We start from the raw sequence: 19976 nt of genomic DNA on the forward strand, positions 1-19976 counted from the left end.
TTTTTTCGTTCCGTTTTGTTGTGCTAATGTTGTCTCGATTCGCTTACTTTCGAAAAATGGTGTCGTCCTTGTTTGTTTGTTTTCTCTGTAGTTGCGGGAAAAAAAATGGGAGGAGCATACAAGTGCAGTTAATTCTTTATATGTATATTCAGGTTGTAAACTGGAGTGCTGTTTAAATCAATTATGGATAGACTATCTGACTTCTGATCAGTATATAAGGCGAGTCGCGATGACTTGAAATTCGCGATCTACCAGACCTTACACTACAAAGGCTAGTTGCAGATGCTGAACAGCTCGAAGAGAACTGTTTTGTCATTAAATTAACCGCGAAGGGGCCGTGCTTCAACGCAGAGAGATGTAACATTTACCGAAAACAAAACAAATCACAGTGACAAGGAAAAGTGGGAACGACAGTGCGCTCGTGTCATCTCTAATTAACCTGATCTCTGTCTCTTTTGCGCTATAAATTCATGAATTTGTTCCAACTCGCCCAGCATACTCCATTCTTGATCAAGGAGATGTAGTCTGAATAGACTGTTCATGTAAGCGCGGTCATGCGTCTCCAGTGATCGTTTCGTATTTTGATGAAAAAGCATATTTATGTTACTGAATAGCCAACTCACGTGCTCCTAATTTCCGGAGAGAAATTGTAGTCTTCGGGAGAAAAAAGAGAAGAAGCAAAAAGAAACAACTTAGAAGCGCTTAGCCAGGGGCATTTCCTGTGGATTTGTCAAATTGTTATTTCGATTAGCCGCTCCCACAGAATAAGTACTGCGGCTATGCGTCTAAAAATATTAGAGAAGGTTTACTAGCGGGTGCCACTGACAGAAACGTATTTTCACTGAGTACAAACCGTCTGATCTTGAGAAAAAGAAAAAAAATGAAAGATGGTAGGTACGGCACACCTAATATTGTGCACTGAAGGCCGATTTTGTGTGTGTGTGTGTGTGTGTGTGTGTGTGTGTGTGTGTGTGTGTGTGCGTGTGTGTGTGTGTGTGTGTGTGTGTGTGTGTGTGTGTGTGTGTGTGTGTGTGCGTGTGTGTGTGTGTGTGTGTGTGTGTGTGTGCGTGTGTGTGTGTGTGTGTGTGTGTGTGTGCGTGTGTGTGTGTGTGTGTGTGTGTGTGTGTGTGTGTGTGTGTGCGTGCGTGTGTGTGTGTGTGTGTGTGTGTGTGTGTGTGCGTGCGCGCGCGCGCGTGCGTGCGTGCGTGCGCGTGCATGTGTGCGTGTGCGTGTGTGTGTGCGTGTGTGTGCGTGAAGCATTAGCTCGGGAGCTCCTATATAAATACATGGGAACGGATAACTATTTTTTCCCAACAGCCACCGCATGGAATTGGGTTACGTTTGTCTGCATTAAAAATAAAATTACTTAATATAGTGCCTGTAGGAAACAGATTATTTTTATTTAGGCCGTAAGTTTTTTTACAAGAATTGTTGGAAATTCCAAATTGAAAAAAAAGAAACTTACAACTCTGTAACTCAGCAATAAATAAGCGATATCAGGATTCTGTAGCTACACTTAATAAAATACACCTAAGCGGACAAAATTGATTATTGCATATCACTGTGAAACATAACATTAATTTGTGAATAGGACTTTTACGTAATCATCGTAACAATTTTACGTAAGTTGTGATTCCGTATTTCACATTTGTCCGCTTCAAATAATCTAAGAGATGTAGTTTACATAACTGATATATTTGTTTTATGTACAGAGTTTTTTTTTTAATTATGGAGTTTCACGTGTCAAAACCACTTTATGATTATGAGGCACGCCGTAGTGGGGGACTAGAGAAATTTTGACCACCTCAGGGTTCTTTAACGTGCGTATATATCTAAGTACGCGGGTGTTTTCTCATTTCGCCCCCATCGAAATGCGGCCACCGTGGCCGGAATTCGACCCACGACCTCGTGCTTAGTAGCCCAACGCCATAGCCACTAAGCAACCATGACGGGTATTGGTCCAGAGTTATGGGTTTGTTTGTAAGCTTACAGTGCCTCTTTCTCTTTTTTTTTTTTCAACTTACCGAATTATGACAATTTTTGAGAATGTTTGATGTTCTAAATCGAATTCTGCTTCCGAGAGGTGCTATAATGTAACTTTCTCTCTGAAATACAACAGATTTCATTCAAATTGCTTTTAGTTTTCTCAACCGAGCAAAGGACACGACACGATAGCAGCAGGAAGCGTCGGCAGCGTTTTTCAACCAGAGCAGCCCAGGCAATCTCGAGCTCGCGCCTTCGTGGAGACTGGCGATGTGACTGCAGCGCCGAGCATTCCTCCTCGCTACAACCATCCTCTCCCCACCCCCACCCCCCAAACCGGGAAAGGAGCCAACCTGTCGACTCATCTTGAACGTAGTATCAGAGGGTCGTAATACAGCTTCAGGCTCTGTACGTGGAAAGTTTTTCATGAGGAAGGATGCGATATCACGAGCTGTGGCAGCCCCGGAAACTGGCGATGTGGCTTCAGCACCTCTTCACTACAGTTTATTCAAAAGCATGTCTGCGCTTTACATGTATTTGAATAGGAAATCGGAGTTTCCCCCAGCTAAAGCTTCCTCTTAAATTATGTCTAAACTAATTACTGCGGCCTCAAAATATCCGTTATGGTCATTAGAGGTGAACCTAACAAGGAGATTGAGATATGTAACCAAGTTTAGCGATTTCCCTCTGTCTCTGTCTATCTCTTCCCTTTTTTTTTTGTCCCTCATACTGCGACGTGGGAAGTGCTGCTGTTTATTGCTGGGGTACTCGACTCCACTACTCGTTTCTGCCGCAGATAAATAGCCTATGATTAGAAATACATCTCCTTTTCTTGTCTTTATTTATTTATTCATTTCTTCATCTACTTTTTTTTTTCTTTCTTCTGCACTCTCTGTGCTGTCTATAGCAGAAGCTTTATGAAACAGTGGAGTTCGCGGGATATAACTTTTTTCCCAGACCTCAAGCGTCCCGGAAACTTTTGAGGCAAGAAGTCCATCGAAACTACAGCTAGATTTGCCAGACCTCCCGACGCTTGTCGTTCGTTCGCTCCAAAGACAGGCGGACCAAGAGGCGCGAGACGTGGGAGCAGAAGCAGCGGCAGCCAGGCGGTAGGGGAGGGAGGTGACAAAAGGTCCCCGTAATGCTGCCGTATATCAGACACACGGCAGCAGCTGCGTCCGAGACCTTGCGACGCGGCCGTGTTGGTGACCTCCTGCAAGTGCGTGTTCCCGCCTCGTTTCACAATGCTCGACAATCGAGGGCAACATGCGGCCATAGGAAACGGCGTCGGCTCGCGCGAGCCATTCGCATCGCCGCTTGTTGTACCAACAACGCGGCGGCTCAGTCCGTCACAGGCGCGAGGGTGTCGCTGGTGACAGCGACTTGTGGCCCGAGTCTGGCGGCGATTGCCTGGCTGCCTTCCAGCTCGCCACACGTCCTCGCCACGACGGCGCGACTCCCTCGGCTGGCAGTGAGACAGAAGAGTGGGAGGGAGCGCGCTTTCGGATCTTCGCTTCCGGCTCGGTCTCTTCGCGCGCGCAAGGTGGTCTACTTGCGACCGCAATAAGTGAAACGCCAGGAGCTAATTGACTCAGTCGTGTCGCTTTTTCGACTATACTGTTCTTCTTCATGCCTCTCAGCGCTTCGCTCGAAACTGCTCTCTTACTCGTAGTTATATTCACCGTGCTTCTCCCCATTTCTCTGCACAGGGGTCATGGTGTAAGGAAAGAATTGGGAGAGAGCATTGCGTAACAGGATTGAAGCCAAACGTATCGTACCAACACGTGATAGCCACGTCAGAGCACGTGGTAGGTTTAACTGCTCCCTCTCTGTAGGCAGAGCCACAGCAGGGCGATTGAACAAGTAAGTGCGTGTCGGGGATTATAAACTACCGCAAAGCAAACATTCCCGACCAGAATGATGAATCTCAGAGGTAACATGTTGTGTCGATACTGCCATGGAAAAAGCGAAGAGAATGGCTTCTCGGAGAGTTCGCTTGCCAAAGCTGGCTGCGTGGCGCGATGCTATCTTCTAGTTCATTTCCTTCCTCCATGTGCAGGTACCAAAGCGGACACTTTTCCCGCTAACTTCCCTACCTTCCTGTTTTTATTCATACTCCCTCTCTCCCTGTCGGCTTTAAAATCGAAAAAAGGCTGTTTGGGTCGTGACGAATACTTTTGGCTTTCCTACGACTCGTTATAGGCACTATTCAGCAGACACGCGACGTCTTGAGAGATAAGCGAGCGACTAAGGAAACGGCGGCGATTTCGTCGCTTAGACGTCATCAAAGCGATTCCCGGCATTGTCCTCCAAAACTATTGGCCTATGTGTCACGAGGCACACAAATGGGACCTTGCACGCCCGCTTACGATGGAGCAGCGTTCACGCGACTTCGGTGAGCTGTAATGTCAACGGCGCGAAAACAAACTATATACTATACCGAGCCCAAGAAGTAAAAGCACATGAGTTGTTAGGGGCTAGCACATTTCTCAGTGGTGCGAAAATCGCCGAGCGCGCCGGCGTTTCAAAAACCTGCGTCGCTTTTTCGAATACGAGTCAGCTATGTCATGCAAGTTTTCTTAAGCGTCATCTGTCACTCACTACCACCGTGCCGATCATATTGTTGTCTGTCATCCCTATGACGATTGCAAGTAGCGGGAGCCTCAACTACGCGGGGGAGTGAAAAATCACGCTTACCTAAGAGAAGTTTTGTAAATACAGGCCCTGGTTCGCAATTCCAAGACTACTACTACTACTACTACTACTACTACTACTACTACTACTACTACTACTACTACTACTACTACTACTACTACTACTACTACTTCAAAGTGCGTTTGCTTGCAAGCACCTTTTTCGCTTTCCGTTCGTTCCCAGGGTTGTCCGACGCGACCCGCTAATGCGAGAGCGGAAAATACCCCGAGAAATTCGTTATACTGGAGACGTCTCCGAGCGACGATGCGCAGACGCCGGTCGAGAACACCATGACGAGGAGGAAGGAGAGGCTGCGGAGAAGCATCCGCGCGCGAGAGAACAAGGGGTCAGGAACGATGGGCTCAGAAACAAGAGACATCATAGCAAGTCGGCGCGGTTTCATTACTTGCACAAGGGTATGCCAAGAGCAAGAGAAAGAGAGACGGAGAGTGCGTTCGCGCTATAGGAAAAGAGGAACAAGAAGAAGAAGAAGGCAGAGTAAAGAAAACCGGCAAAGCTGAAAAAGCAAAACGAAAGAAATGAAGAGGCACAGAATGGTAAAAAAATGGGGGAGGGTGGGATTGCGTGAAATGAAAAAGGACGCGCTTAATTGGGGTGAGAGGAGGGGCCGGAAGACTGGCTATATACACAGAAGGGGCGGTGGCGGCGGCGAACGAGAAAGACGATCTCGCGAGACCGTAGCTCTCGGCCTCTTCCTTCCTCGGCGTCCTTTCCGATTCGAGATAACTGTCCTTGAAAGAAGTGCTTCTTGGGGGCCGCGACTGCTCCTCTTTGGCGAGTAGTGCCGCCGCCGTGCTCTCGAGACAGCGGCGGCAGCGAATTCGAAGAGCGCTGCTGAACGGGGCGCGATCGCGGCTGGTGTGCGCCAAGCAGCTTTGGCTGCCCTTGCTTGTTCCAAACTCCGGAGCTTTGCCTCGCTATTCGAGAGTGAACGAAGACTCCTTGTCTGTTGCACCACTCCGACAAAGTATACGTTCATGCGTTCCTGCTGTGCGGGCCCAGCCGTTCGGGCAGAATACATCTCTACTTTGTTATCAACCTCCCCCTCCCCTCTTTCCCCAGCGCAGGGTAGCAAACCGGATCTTCCCCTCTGGTTAACCTCCCTGCCTTTCCCATTTCCTCTGTCTCTCTCTCCCTCTACGTCGACGAAACTGCAAAGTGCTTGCGAAGAATTTGTTTCTTGTTTGTTTGTTTGTTTGTTTGTTTGTTTGTTTGTTTGTTTGTTTGTTTGTTTGTTTGTTTGTTTGTTTGTTTGTTTGTTTGTTTGTTTGTTTGTTTGTTTGTTTGGCCCCGCCTCGGACACTGCATGGGACATTCGGTAAGCAGGAGAAAAGGGGGAAGTCCACGCGAAATGCAAAAACAGAGACAATAAAGAGCACGGTCAAACGGCACAAAACGCGCGTCTCACACAAACAAGCTAAAGTACAAAGGCATGCAATGTATAATTATTGTAAGCAGAAAAAAATAAATGTTGTATAATCAGCTGGCAATAAAAATGCTTGGAGTTACGAAAATTACATTTCAAGAAACAAAATTCCATTGAGCAATGCAACGGGGATTCGTTCAATAAAAAAGCAATTCAAGTCTTTCTCCTTGATAATGAAGCCCGAGAAGGCATATGCTTTCTCCCGCTTTATTATCTCTCATTTCGTACGATTGCGACTAATAAAAATCGAGCCCCTAGATGCTCCCTATTCTGCTCGCTGAATGCGTAGCGAGCGCCTTGAATTTATCAGCCTTGATGTCCAGAAGTTAGCATACGAGGGCTTGCTGGCCAGTTGTCTGCTTCAGTGAACTCAAGTACTACGTCACGTCTGGGGTTAAAACGATGTTTCAGCCATGAACCGCGCTGGCTAACACTCCCAGGGCTAGTCCTGCACACAAACACACAAGAAAGTGGGAGGGAGTATGGCCGCCGGGGCAGCTTAACAGGTAGAGCACCGCTCGCGTAAAAACGGAGATGCGGGCTCGGTCCCCGCCTGTGGCAAGTTATCCTTTCGTCGACTCTTTCATTTTCCTTTGTCTTATTATTTCAGCATTTCAATTGAACATTACAATTAACTTCCCCTACGATTTCATTGCCTGTCATTTCTTATGATTGGGACGAACGGAAATTGAGCCCCTCGGTTCCCCCTATTCTCCCCGCTCATATTTACAAAATGCAATAACTACCAGCCGGCTTAAGCACCAATCCTGCTGCGCGGGACTGTGCAGCCCACTCGCTCCCTGAACGGACAAAAACCTATTCATCTATGCCGCATGTCAGCCGTTACGAAAAAAAAAAAAAAAAAAGCTTAGACTGCTGCTTGAGAGGGAGAAATATCCCGAGCAAGCATCACATGCGGGCTGACTAGCGAAATCACACTGAATGACACCACACAACTTTCCTCATGCATCTGCTGTTTGCAAACGTTCCAATGACAAACTACAACCCCCCCCCCCCCCCCCAATACCAGTAAGAAACTTTCGCACAAAAAAAAAATTGTAACACTCATTTACACCTCAATGCACACATTTTGACAAGAATTGCAAACGGTTTCAAGCCAACTAAGATTATTTTCAGTAACACCTCTATGTTTCGCGCGTGAAACTATTATAGTGGAGTGCGCCTATATTGAACACTATCAGGTGGTGTGCTTAATGTGTCGAGTGAAAGGCTGCGACACAGAGAAACGATTTTTTTCACAGCTCCACTTTTGCGGTCGTGGCCAGTTCGCATAAGGGCTGCTTTCGCTTACATGCACTCTACGTCAGCACGTACCTAAGTATGTTGCGGTTGCCTTGATACTGTATACATAAGGAATTATCCGCTTTTATTTTTTTTTCTTTCTCACCCTAACGCTTAAAACAGTTTTGTACCAAGAAGCGATATGATGACCGCCTAGTTATTACTGTTTTTAGTGCAAGAAAAGGAAAAATGTACGGCGAGAGAGCAAGGGCATTATAACGACAGGCCGCAGTGTCATATTCTCTGTCGTTCTGCCATATATTGACAATGCCGATGAAAGGAATGCGCGACGACAGCGAAAGGTGTACAGACTCGTAGAAAGAAGGGGCGAGCGGAAGTGACCGAACGAGCCAGCCAAGGAAACTCTAGCTATTTCAAGCGACCCTTCAGGTTTAATATCTAATGGCCAGGGCGACAATAGAGAATGTGATAATGCGTCAATGAAACCGGGGACAGCGCCACAGCTCGCAATTGAGCATAATGTCAGCATTGTTATCCATACCTGTTTGTTTGTTTATTCATTGTGTTTTGTTTGTTTGTTTGTTTGTTTGTTTGTTTGTTTGTTTGTTTGTTTGTTTGGAAAGTGTTTGTTTGTTTGCAAATCGTAAAACGTGTCCATTAAATATGCAGTTGTAAACATGGCGGAATCTTAATTCCGCATATACCACGTTGAATTCGCGCATTGATGTTGCTTTGTCGCTCAGTAACTCACTTTCTCTTCTCTTCCTTCTCTTCTCTCGTTTTTCAGGCGTGCAAAGGTTGCGCCATCCAGCCATGCCTGTGCAAAGGTGAAAAAGGAGGCGTGGTGAGTTACACTTTCACTTCATACTATTGCAGGGTGCCCTTGAAAAAATTGAATGGGCATTGAAGGACAAAAACAAGGACAAGCGGACTAGTTGGCGCGTCGTTCCAGAATGAAATATGGCTTCGGCGCAGAAGCGCAACATACGGGAAGATTAGACTAAGGGCACGGCTAAGCGTCAGAACAAGTTGGAAGCACAACCAGAGAAAGTGTTCCACGTCTTTTTTTTTTTTATTTGATAAAACCGTTCTGTTTAGCCAAGAATGTACCGAACCCAGTGTTTTAGTCAAGAATGTTTTTCGTAAAGGCCCAACGCTTGCTCATGTTTACTCGTTTTGTCATCCACTGTGCCTTTTGCGCTGAAATTAATATTATCCAACATTGGAGCTTTATCGCTGTGCTATAAATGAGAAGTGCTTGGGCCCGTGACTGAAGCGTCAGCGGTAGCGGTAGCGAGCAACATGTATCAGCATGTCACCGACACAGCACGGTGCAATCTGCGTTGAGTGGGCTCTTCTCTCACAATCATACGACGCTATCCGGAGGCAGTGCCATCAATGACTACAGATTTCAAGAAGATGTATGTAGTAGTGTCGTTGTTCCTTTAGCTTTTGAGAGATTTTGATTACCTTCTAGAACACCCCATAATAACAGTGAAGTATTTGTATTCATCTGCGCATACACCTGTCATCACCATTCTTCACTCGACAAGCATCACACATGGCCTTCGTGCCCGTAATATCGTTGCGGACATCTCACACTGTGAATCCGCTTGATGCGGTGCTTGCATTTCGGCATAGCTTGCGAGCAGCGTAGTGCGTAAACTCATAAATTGCATGATAATATTGTTGTGACTTTTGTGGTGGATAAACATTGCATGAGATTTGACGTCACATAAAATGAAAGTAAACAAAATTGTACGCATCGTCGCTAGTTCGAATAATTTAATTAACCGCTTCGCTAAATCTTCGCTTCACATAGATTCCTACATCCTACCATTTTTTTCTGCATAATTAAGTACCTGTTAGATGTCGCAAGCGAAAAGCTTCCTGTGCACCAACGCACGTGAAGCTCAACGTAAGTTTCACTAATTTATTAAAATTTTCCTACCTTTTCTTCGCGCGGCCATGCCTCCGAGATGCGCTCTAATCTAACACTTAAGAACATAAGACTAAATGAAGAAGTCATCTAGCTAAAATAAAATAGTAGAGAGGAACACAAGGTTAGGATAAAGATAAAAACTGATGAAACATTTTGTTCCATGCAAGGCACACACAGTGGTGAAAAGCTAACTTTTTATTTCGTGATAGGAAAGGTGTAAAAATAAAGGAGAAAAAGCCTTCACTTCGCATATTCGGCTAGATGTGCGATAGTGGCCCGACACACACACATACGGCAAGCACGCACAACTTTTGAGAAGCGACACTCAGAGGTCATTGGCCTGTAAATGAGGAAGGCTAAGCGGTCCAGGATGGGGCCGCATGTCCAGCCTCCCGCACTGTTGACTACACCGCGCGATCTTCGGCCTCACGCTATTTTAGCGCCTTACAAAGGCGATTATCGGCGAGACCGTCAGAAGTACGCCCAGCTGCACAAAGCATTCTGCAGTGCAAGCGTCGTCTGCTGCGCTGTTCTCTTCAGGACGACGTACGCCCATATCAGTGTGCTCGCGTGCTATAGTTAATATGCGGGAGGCTGTACATAGTGAGAGGGCTATAGTAAGCAGGTATATGCATGAGCGCGTGTCTCTGATTCCCCCATAGGCAGAATATTGTAAGTATTTATGCGTTAATTGTTACCAAGAACGTTACCGAGACAATTGCAGGCGTATGTACAAACAAACAAAGACACGTTAGCCACGACCGAACCTGGTTACACCGCATATAGACTGGCGCTCAAGCTACACGACCGTCAGGAAATCAGCTACCTGCGTGCCCCCTGAGGGGATGAACTGTCTCACGGGGCAGGCTGTGGTTCTCTCGGCGCGTGTTGAACGCTGATGATGATGACCCGATGTGTGCGGTAGCAGGGTGGCGGGCGTAAATGGGGCGTATCGATGACACGCAAGGGGGAGCCAACACATGCAGCGTTTGGGACTCGCCTATATACGCAGGCGGAGGCGAGTCCGAAGGTTGTCGAAATTGCATAACAGTCGAATCGAATGCACGAGAAGGACGCTTTGCGACAGGGTCACGTAGTTTCAGGAACTTCTTCACTTTCGCTCTCTTTGATCTGAAGATGCCGTGATTTCTTCTCTCTCACACACGCAAGTTATCTGCTCTCTGTAAACACTGTGATGCCACAGTATCGTATGTATCTATTAATGTTGACTCTGCGGTCTAGAGGGTATTTATAACTTTTGCAAACAAGCTTTCCTGCACTGCACGACGCCGTAGGCAAAATGTCATCTATACGGAGGAACGAACTGTCTCTAACGATTTCTTCACGTCTGCGTTGTGGGAGTTACTGCGGTGAATGTTATGGAAAAAGAAGAAGAACAACTTTTTATTCAAAGGTCCGGCGAGTTGTTCGGGGATTCGGCGAACATCGCCAATCCCCGAATAACAGTATATGTTTTTTTAAGAACAGAAATGTCGCAGTCAAGTTGGCTGTTATCTCAACCCCTCTGCAGTAACACGTTTTAAACAAAACAGGTGCAAACATGTTGAACTGCGGCGAATTTGGCTAGACTTCATCTGTCTTTTCTGCAGAAGGCAGGCTCTGTGACGAAGTTCAGTATCGTTGTTTGCTGGGCTAGTTGGTTCGTATTAGCTGGTGAAAGAAACCAGCGGGAAAACACGAAGACAAAGAATGGCTACACAGGACAAGCGCTGGTCCAGCGCTTGTCCTGTACAATTCTTCTTTTTCTGTGACGAAGCTAGCACGGGGTATTTTTCTGAAGTACGTCTTTCCAACAGCGACGACTGTTGTATCACCCGCAGTGTGTAGACGAACGGCTTAAAGGAAAGAAAAAAAAATTATCGTCTTTTAGCGGTGGCCGTGCAACCAGGTGGCTGCGGTTAGTACCCGTTCCGTAGACCGTAGTGAGCGAGTACCTCGTGTGCCTGCACTGCGCAGGGTCACCCTGGGCTTCCTGGTTCGCCGGGCACCGAGGGATCACCAGGAAGCCTCGGTCCGCTGGGACCGACCGGTCGCCGGGGTGAACGTGGCTTGGCAGGAGACACCGGAGCCATCGGACCCAAAGGAATCCGGGTACGTAACGACGCCGGTCCGACGAGAACTTGCCGACTGGCGAAACAGCCCCCACGCAAATAGTCGTCTGACCCAGTGCTTTAAAACACCGTTGTCCTAGTTTGAGTGCACTCAAAAAAAAAAAAAAAATTAATGGTTGGAGCGTGGTGCCACTGCACCCATAGACCACAGACGAAAGCATTTAAAGGCAAAGTGCCGCTAAACAATAGCTCTTGTTTAGTGTCGCCGCGTTCAGTTTTATTCTTTTGTCTGCGACTGGTGCCCGTGTGCCCTCCTGTGACATCGAACTAAGAACCGTGAGCCAACTAGCCTGCCAGCATGTCTTAGATAAAGGTCATTTACGCGGGCCACCGCGAATTGCTCGGTCGTCCTGCCCATGAATATTAAACCTATTGACAGAAATTAGGCCAACGAAAGGAAGCAACTGACGCGAAATGAAAACCTCCGCCTGCAAGCTTTCGCGCCATATCTCGCGGTGGAAACACCAGCGTCTCAAAATGCGTTGCAGTGAGCCTCGCAACCATCGTGTCCTTTGAGAGTGAAGTAGCCGCACTTGTATATATTTCCATCTGCCTTCGTATCGCTGACCGGAACAAAATTATACAGACCTTAGAAGAAACAGAAAAAAGAGAAAGGAGGAACATTGCGCCTACTTAAAGCTTGCATACGTACATAGTTTTGAGGATATGATTTCTGATATTTATTTATTTATTCTTTTTCTTTTGCTTAACCTTGTATCGGATCCCGTGATGATCAAAGTAATGCGTCAAAGTACGAGGCTCGTGAAATGAATGTACGTCGACATTGTGCCGTGGTAATGCCCCGACGGCAACGGGAGGAGCTCAACCAAAGCCGCATGACAGTGGCGAGAGGGCAGTACGGAGAAACTTAACGCTCACTGGACGGCTTAATGGGGATTGGACATGGATTTACGCGGTTGCAGAGAAAATAGCGAACGTTTCTCATGCTTATGGGGACTACATTCACAAAATATAACTTACAGAAAAGAGGAAAAATATTTTATTCCAATTTTCAAGTCAATAAATCGGAGCTCAGTGAGAATTCCGCTCCTCTAAAGGCCCCCATCATAGTGAGGTCCTTATATGCAGATAAATACCTCAAGTCGTGTGTTCAGGTGAACCACTAAACCATCGTCCAACGAGACGCGCCGCCACTGAGCCTTCTAACTAAGCTTACTTATGGGGCTCGCCGATAACCTGAATGATCTCATCAAGGCTTAACCGCCAACAGTTAGAATCAGCAGTTGGGTGCCCAGCTGTCGTTACAGTTTTGCTGTTTCAAGCGACATTCGTTACGTCCCATACTCGACATTCCCGTAACACGAAGGATCCTTGCTGGCGGGAAATGGACAAATGTCAAATTATTAATGACACAAAGGTGTGTATTGTGTTCGATGCTGCGGTATCTAATAAAATAACATTGATTAAAAGAAAAAAGTAGCAGAAAGAAAACAAAGTATACCCAATTCTCACGCTGCTCGTCACCCACGCCAGCTTCTTCGGCGTCATCCCATCAACCTAGTGCTTGCAGTGAAGGCAACTTTCCTTTTTTCCGGAATAGATTTATGCGACGTGTAATTCTGATTCTTACATCCTAATTTGGCCATGTACCAATATGAACGCGCTGTTGATTTCCTTTTAATAACAGTTATTAAATTTAGCTTTTGTTTTTCAACTCTTTCTTTTCACTCCTTTCCCTCGAAAGCAGGCAGGCTCTGTGCCGCTATCGGTGCCTCCTTACCCCCTTTCCCCCTATTTTTTTTTTCGCGCGTGTCTGTGTCAGTAATTTCTTGATTGTTTGTTTATATTTTACATGTGCAGGCATAATAATCATAGCAACCATTACGCGCAATCAAGATTCATTATCATATTCACTTTAATAGGGCGTAATGACAGTTGTTTAGCGTAAGCGCAGTACATTTGAGATTTATGCTACAAAGGTAAAAAGCTGCACTGAATGGTGACTACATTTGCATGGAGTGCGAATATTTGTTTCAAAGAGAACTTGCGTGTTGATGCGATGCACGAAAAACGAATATCAAAAGGAGTGCGACAGTTTGAAAGAAACAATTGCTATAGAAAATAGGACACACTTCGATTGTCTTCAGGTTTTAGATCATATCGCAGATGCGGCTTTAACGGCTTGGAACGGCTTGTCAAAATAAAACAAGAAAACGTCCATGCAAGTGCTCCGTACTTCAAATGCAGGGCGCGACGAGATCAGCGCGCCCGGCAATGCATACTTTTTCTATGACCGTTCTACGTCATCGACAGACTTGTGACATCGACAGACAACCTATAAAGAGTGTTGCCTCTTATTTTCTTTTTCCTCCCGTCATTCTCAGGGTGAACCCGGAGCAACCGGATTTCCGGGCAGGCCAGGTGCACCGGTAAGTACACAGCTTACGGTTTTGTGTGAACGCTTGCCATTCCTGAATCAGATCAGTTTAACGTCACAAGTTGTCGCAACCACCCGCTTGGGCTTTTTAACGTGTCCATTACTACTACAATGAAACTTCTGCGTATCAGAAAATAAATGCACGATGCACTTACACTCCATCAGAAAATTATTAAATATTTAGATCCCATAAATTTATCCCAAGAAAAAAGGACCTGGAAGTACGTAAGATAGTTAATTCTACCGAGTTACGGCAATGGCGTCACCGCTCAAAATCGAAAGAGCGAAATTCCGCATTCAGACACTACTTTTAACGATTGCCTTATGTTATGCTGAGCAAACTTTAGGAAAGTTCCAAAGAGGTAATGTGTAACTTAAAGGGCCCCTCACCAGGCCCCATAGCAAATTTTGGTTATAGGCTGGAACTTGTTACGTGTCCTCTAGGGAGCATTCTGCAGCAAAAGTTTTTCAAATCGGCTCATTAATAGCCGAGATACAAATATTTCAGTGCCGGAAACCCATGATTTCAGGAGGCAAGCTCCACGGCCAAGCGAGACACTCTCCATTTGCCCCGTCTAGCCTCCGCAAACGAAATTCCTTCCCTGCGTTCTCCCATACCGGACCTCGAGGATTGCGTGCGCATACGTCACGGCCTCACCTTCATTTTTTTTCTCCTTGCTTTTCTTTTCCTTCTTTCTTTCTTTTTTTTTTTTTTTTTTTGCGGCGCGGCGCACTTCCGCTGACGGCGTCGCGCGCGAGCGGTTGTGATTGTCTCGTTTCGCGCAGCGCAAGATTTTGCGCGCTGTGCACGAGGACACCTGGCTAGCGGTAAAAGTCAGTGCTACACGAATACTGAGGCAGACACAATCGGATCACAGAGCATGGTCCCGCGCTGGAACACGGTAGAAAATGATACAGTTTCGGTGTCTCTGCGCGCGACTGCACCACAGACTGCACGACGTGGGAACAAGCAGACGAAACGGGAGTACATTTCTCTTGCTGCGGTGCGAAGTAAAACAAAAACATGCAGACATTCGGTTTGTGTGTTTTAGTATTTCTCTAAGCTTTGATTCGTCTATGCAAGCAACATATTACACAAATAACAGATGTTTCCTTGAATAATCCTCGAAGTCACCACGAGCGACGTCACAGTGCAAACACGTGTACGTAGGCGCACTAGCACGTGTACGTCATCCTCCGGCTTGGAGCGCGGCGGCCGCGAGGAGAAGGGAAAACGGCGTTCCGTTTGAAATTTCAGGTCTTTCCGCGGCACGTAGCGATGTAATACTTTGCAGACACGATCGTTATCACGCAATGTATGCTCTTCGCTTGTTAGCTCAAAATGGCCAGACCTGGTGAGGGGCCCTTCAAGTAATCGTATTTCCAGCCTTCCTTCAGGGTTCCTTTAAAGTAAAAGAAACTGACAGAGGTATACCTTTACGTAAAATATTTTAAAACTGTGCTCTGGTTTCGTCAGACATACTTCCAATGCACTTTACAGTGCAGTGAAGGCATGTCCATGTTAAATAACTTGTTTTGCTAGACTTTTGCAAAGGCATCCAGTGTTCGTGGTCTCCGTAATCTTCATTAACAGTTTCCTTTTCGTATTATTTTGTTTTTACGCAACAGGGAAAACCCGGTCTTGATGGGTTGCTTGGAGAGCCGGGAATACCAGGCTGCAACGGAAGCAAGGTACTGTTTCATATTATTTACGACAGGTCTTCAGACTTCACCTAGTATAAACGGTTACAGCTTAAAAATGAGCAATTCGAATGATTCGAATATATAACAGAGGGGAGAACTTTAAGTGCTAGAGTACGCTGTCAATGCGACGCCTTGGAGAAATCATCTGGAAAAGACAGCAGAGCTTCTTCGACTTTAGCATTTTTCTCGCTGTCGCTCGTAAGACATTTCGCTTAAATCGGAAGCCGTCGGACAAAATACCTGCCCCTATCGCGCACCTGAGAATGAAAGAAAAATAATTTTTTAAAATTTGATTTGGACGCGAGAAAACATAGGGAGCGCAATTTTGCCTAGTTTAGTTCATTTTCAGCTGCCAGCTAACTAGCAGCGATCTTCTCAGTTACCGCTTATCATGTTAGAGCAGTTACAACCGCCCAGCCAAATCACTTCTCTTTGTTATGTTACGATGCATTTTACCAGCCACCCTTTCAACACTTTTGCCACGAAAACAGACAACAAATAAAGGTGATTTTCCTGTTTCTTTTTTCTTAGGAATAACTGCGCGCAAGTGACTAAAGTCGCTGGCGATTATGACATGAGTTTTTGTCTTCGCAAGTATAAGTGCACATAATCTTTTTTTTCCCATGTTTCCATCCAGAAATTTAAGTGTTCACTAGCACTTCTTGGTGGGCTACTTGGCGCATATTTGGTAGCGTCATTGTTTGCACGTAAAAACACAACCACACAAGGACGCGTTAACAGGACGATCACACGATCGTTATTTAGTGTCACCCTCCTTTACAGGCATCTTGCGGGCTTAAATAAAGAAAGGAAAAGCTCATCCAGTTAATTGCAGCAAGACGTGCACGCTCATCGCCGGGCTCATCTGTCGTCGCTTAGCCCGAGCACATTTCATTTTTCATTTTTTTTAGCAGTATAGCGAGTACAATGCGGTTGCTGTTCTCTCCTCTTGCACACAGGGCGCCCTCGGACCCCATGGTCCCGCCGGTGGCTGGGGCCCGCCAGGACCGCGCGGTCCCCGTGGAGACTATGGACCCAAGGTATGCCCAAATCGGGCCTCATATTGTTTTTTTTTTTCCTGTTTTATGCCAAGATCCACTCGCGCTACGCAAACATCCACCGCTCTCTTATTCCAGGGAACTGACGCGCGCTGCTCCGCTTGGTTAAAGCTTTCCGGCACCTGGTATACAGGCGTACCAAAGCATTGAAAAAAAGTGGCACATGTAGTGCTCGCAAGATTGTAATTGTCATTTGTCGGGCCTTTAGACTTTGTTTATTCCTCCTTATGCTTTCATTCACGTTCAATGAAGTCAGGACCACTGCAGCAGCACGCCGAAGATAACGTTCTTTGCGTTCGATCCGTGCAAGAGGATCGCTAATCAGCAGGATACACAAAAATGAACTCATAAGCGACACTTTCAATGCTCTGATAGTTTGTGCGCTCTGTGATGTATGTAACTTTGCCAAGGTGAAGCTGAAGAATGAACGTTGGCATAGGCCGCAGCAAACGATTGAGTAAAAAATATGCACAGCAGAAAATACGCAGAAAATACGCAGCCTAACTCGCTGTTTCGATAATAGCGATAAAATTAAGCCGAAAGAAACCGTAACAAGCACACGTGCTGGTTCCGACAACCATGCACGTGCGGTCACAATTAGAGGCACCTGCGCCTTGTCCGAAATTTTCGCTGCATCAGTAATTGGCCTCCCAACGCGCAATCTAACGATTCGAAGGCCTTCGGCTCTAAGTAACGTGAGGGATTGGACCAGTTGGTGTTGCGAAATCTTGAACGCCAAATCACACAGTGTTACACAAGCAAGAACGGACGAATGGGTCCGGCTGGCTCCTTCTCCACGTTTTGTATTGCACTGTAACGTTCAAGATTCATCTCTAAGCATGCGCCTAGTTTCAGCTGGCCTGGCATTCGATACCTCCCCAAAAGGTCTTTGGAGCAATACAGAGAAGCCGCGCGGGAAATAGTACATGTTTAAACACTGACTTCATACATCTCTGCACAACGAATTCGGCCTCGTGTAAAGCAAAAACTGGCCTTCAACATGTCTAAAAAGAAGGTATACATTGACATAACCTCAAAGCAACAGCAAGAAGCTGTTGGCTTTCGAGGAAGAAATGCAACTGCCGCGGATATTAAACTCACTCGTGCAAACACTTGATGCGCCTACTTGTTAAAACTTTACATACGAGATTTTTCGCCACTTGCAGGGATTGCCTGGAGATGGCGGAATAAACTCTCTGGGAATTCGTGGAGATCCAGGAGACGACGGAAGACCCGGCCCTCAGGTAAGATCAAGCTTACACTAGATATCAACAATTTTAAAAAGAGTGAATTGCTCTAAAGGACATGCTCGTAGTTCATATATAGCAGTAAAAAAAAAATCGAAACGGAAGAAAAGTAAACAGGGACAGATTATAAAGAGAGACTCGCATTACGTGATTTGTGCTGGGTTATGCGAATACTTGTAAGCGTACGTTCTTAACCAAGCTCAAGTGTAAACCGAGAATTACATAGCAGATATAAATAGACTACCAGAGAAACCACCGGCCTATATACACTGACGCCAAGGAAAGCGTGGGATAAATGTAGTCATCGAAACCAAAGAAAGTGTAGCCCAAGGAGCGCTTCACTTTGAATTATTTTCCAGATGTGGATTGGTCACTGTATTTCAACCAGCAATTCATTCTCTTCCTGTGAACCCTAGGGTGCGCTTGGTTTCCCAGGCTTTCACGGCGAGAAAGGCGTTCGAGGAGATAGTGGACCAGCGGTGAGTGACCTTGTTATTTGTTTTTTGTTTTTTTTTAGTTTTAAACCCGCATGCGACATACAATGTCCTTTCGAACATGCAACGCAATCGAAATTGTATAATATTCGTTTTGCTTCGAATATAACGGATAGCAACTCTTACAGAGACCCGCCGGGTTATCCTGAGTGTCTGTGGCGTTGCGCTGCTCGGCTGTAGATCGCGGGTTTAACCCCCGCCGCGGCGGCCAGATTTCAATGGGGGCGAAATGTTAAAAAAAAAAATCACACACACACACACACTCGTGTACTTGGATTTATGTGCCCTTGAAAGAATCCCAGGTGGCCAGAATTAAACCGATGTCCCCACTACGGCGTGCCTCGTAATCAGGTCGTGGTTTTCGGCGCCCAGAACTTAATTTTTAACTCTCGATTGAGGGAGCGAGAGACACCGATGCAAGTGCGAACTGCTCTGAAATATCCTGCTGCAGGAGAGCCGCGGTTGTTGCGCAGAGGCGCCAGTCCCTGAGCAAACGCACGCGGGACAGATAAATTATGCTCAATGATGTCCAGTCATTCATTGAGAATGCCTCGTTTTGGCAGCTTGTGTGAATCTGTCGTCTCGATTCGAGGAAAGCAATTCATTATTTGGCCAGTTTCACCATCTCTGCATCCCGTTTCAGGAAATGTGCGCTGCTGGAGTTTTTTTTTTTTTTTTTTTTTTACCGAACGCGACCCTCTACATGCATCACGGTGGCGTGCTGTTTCCTTGTGTCATTACCGTCATTGTCATGGTGTCCCCAGATAACTAAAAGCAATTCTCTTTCGTTTACAAACTCCTCAATTGAGTGAAAGCCCAATCGTGAACGGCATTATACGTACATTCATATAACAAACAATGTAAATAAGCCTCTTTTTCCCTTGTTTTTTTTTTCTCTTTATTTATTTTTAATCAAGCGGTCTCCGCGCAAACTTTATCTTTCATTTTGTCAAGAAATCAGAAAACATTCGATATTCGACTCGACATTCGGAGGTTGTTTGCCCCGAATATTCGTATTCACTTCGGCAGTTTCACTACTTACGAAAAAAGGTGATAAAATGTGCACGTGACCGCGGGCACTGAGTTGTTCACGCGCGCACAAGGAACTCGCGTATACGCGCAGCACGCACAGCACGCCCCCTTTCGTTTTTTATGGGCACCAGCGAGCGTACGGCTGTGTTTTGCGCCGGCATTTCAGAAGCAACCTCTGCTTCAGCGATTTCGAATACATTGCGCTTGACGGCCGACCTTTACGGCAATCGGGCTGCGTCTAAATTGCCACTTTTGTAAGTGTTACACTGCGATAGGGCATAACGCGTAACACTAAGTAACAAGGCGATAGAACTGACCAATTTCTCCTGTCATATCGTCTTCCCAGGGAAGACCGGGTCCTCCAGGATCTCCTGGTCCTAAGGGCGTACAGGGCGATGACGCACAAGGTGACAAAGGACCTAAGGTAAGTGGAACCGGCGCAACTCCGGGAAACAAGAAGTAACCAGAAGAAAAATGTGTATGGCGCCTGGCATACTCTGTAGGACTTGCCGCTCGATACGAGGTCCTTCAGTTTGACAATTCGCTACCTGTCCTAAATAGCTGGTCAAAATGATTGCCATG

General features: G+C 46.2%; 1 protein-coding gene across 1 annotated transcript in view; it reads left to right on the forward strand.

The window, feature by feature from the left end:
- LOC126547671 (uncharacterized) overlaps positions 1–19976 on the forward strand; it is a 130001-nt gene that overhangs the window by 20630 nt on the left and 89395 nt on the right. The window contains exons 2-9 of the mRNA XM_055063182.1: positions 8175–8231; positions 11307–11441; positions 13807–13851; positions 15489–15551; positions 16523–16603; positions 17788–17865; positions 18285–18347; positions 19741–19818. Coding sequence (XP_054919157.1) covers positions 8175–8231; positions 11307–11441; positions 13807–13851; positions 15489–15551; positions 16523–16603; positions 17788–17865; positions 18285–18347; positions 19741–19818 — 600 coding nt within the window. The remainder of the gene's footprint in view (positions 1–8174; positions 8232–11306; positions 11442–13806; positions 13852–15488; positions 15552–16522; positions 16604–17787; positions 17866–18284; positions 18348–19740; positions 19819–19976) is intronic.

Source organism: Dermacentor andersoni, chromosome 1 (assembly GCF_023375885.2).
Source record: "Dermacentor andersoni chromosome 1, qqDerAnde1_hic_scaffold, whole genome shotgun sequence".
Taxonomy (NCBI): Eukaryota; Metazoa; Arthropoda; class Arachnida; order Ixodida; family Ixodidae; genus Dermacentor; species Dermacentor andersoni.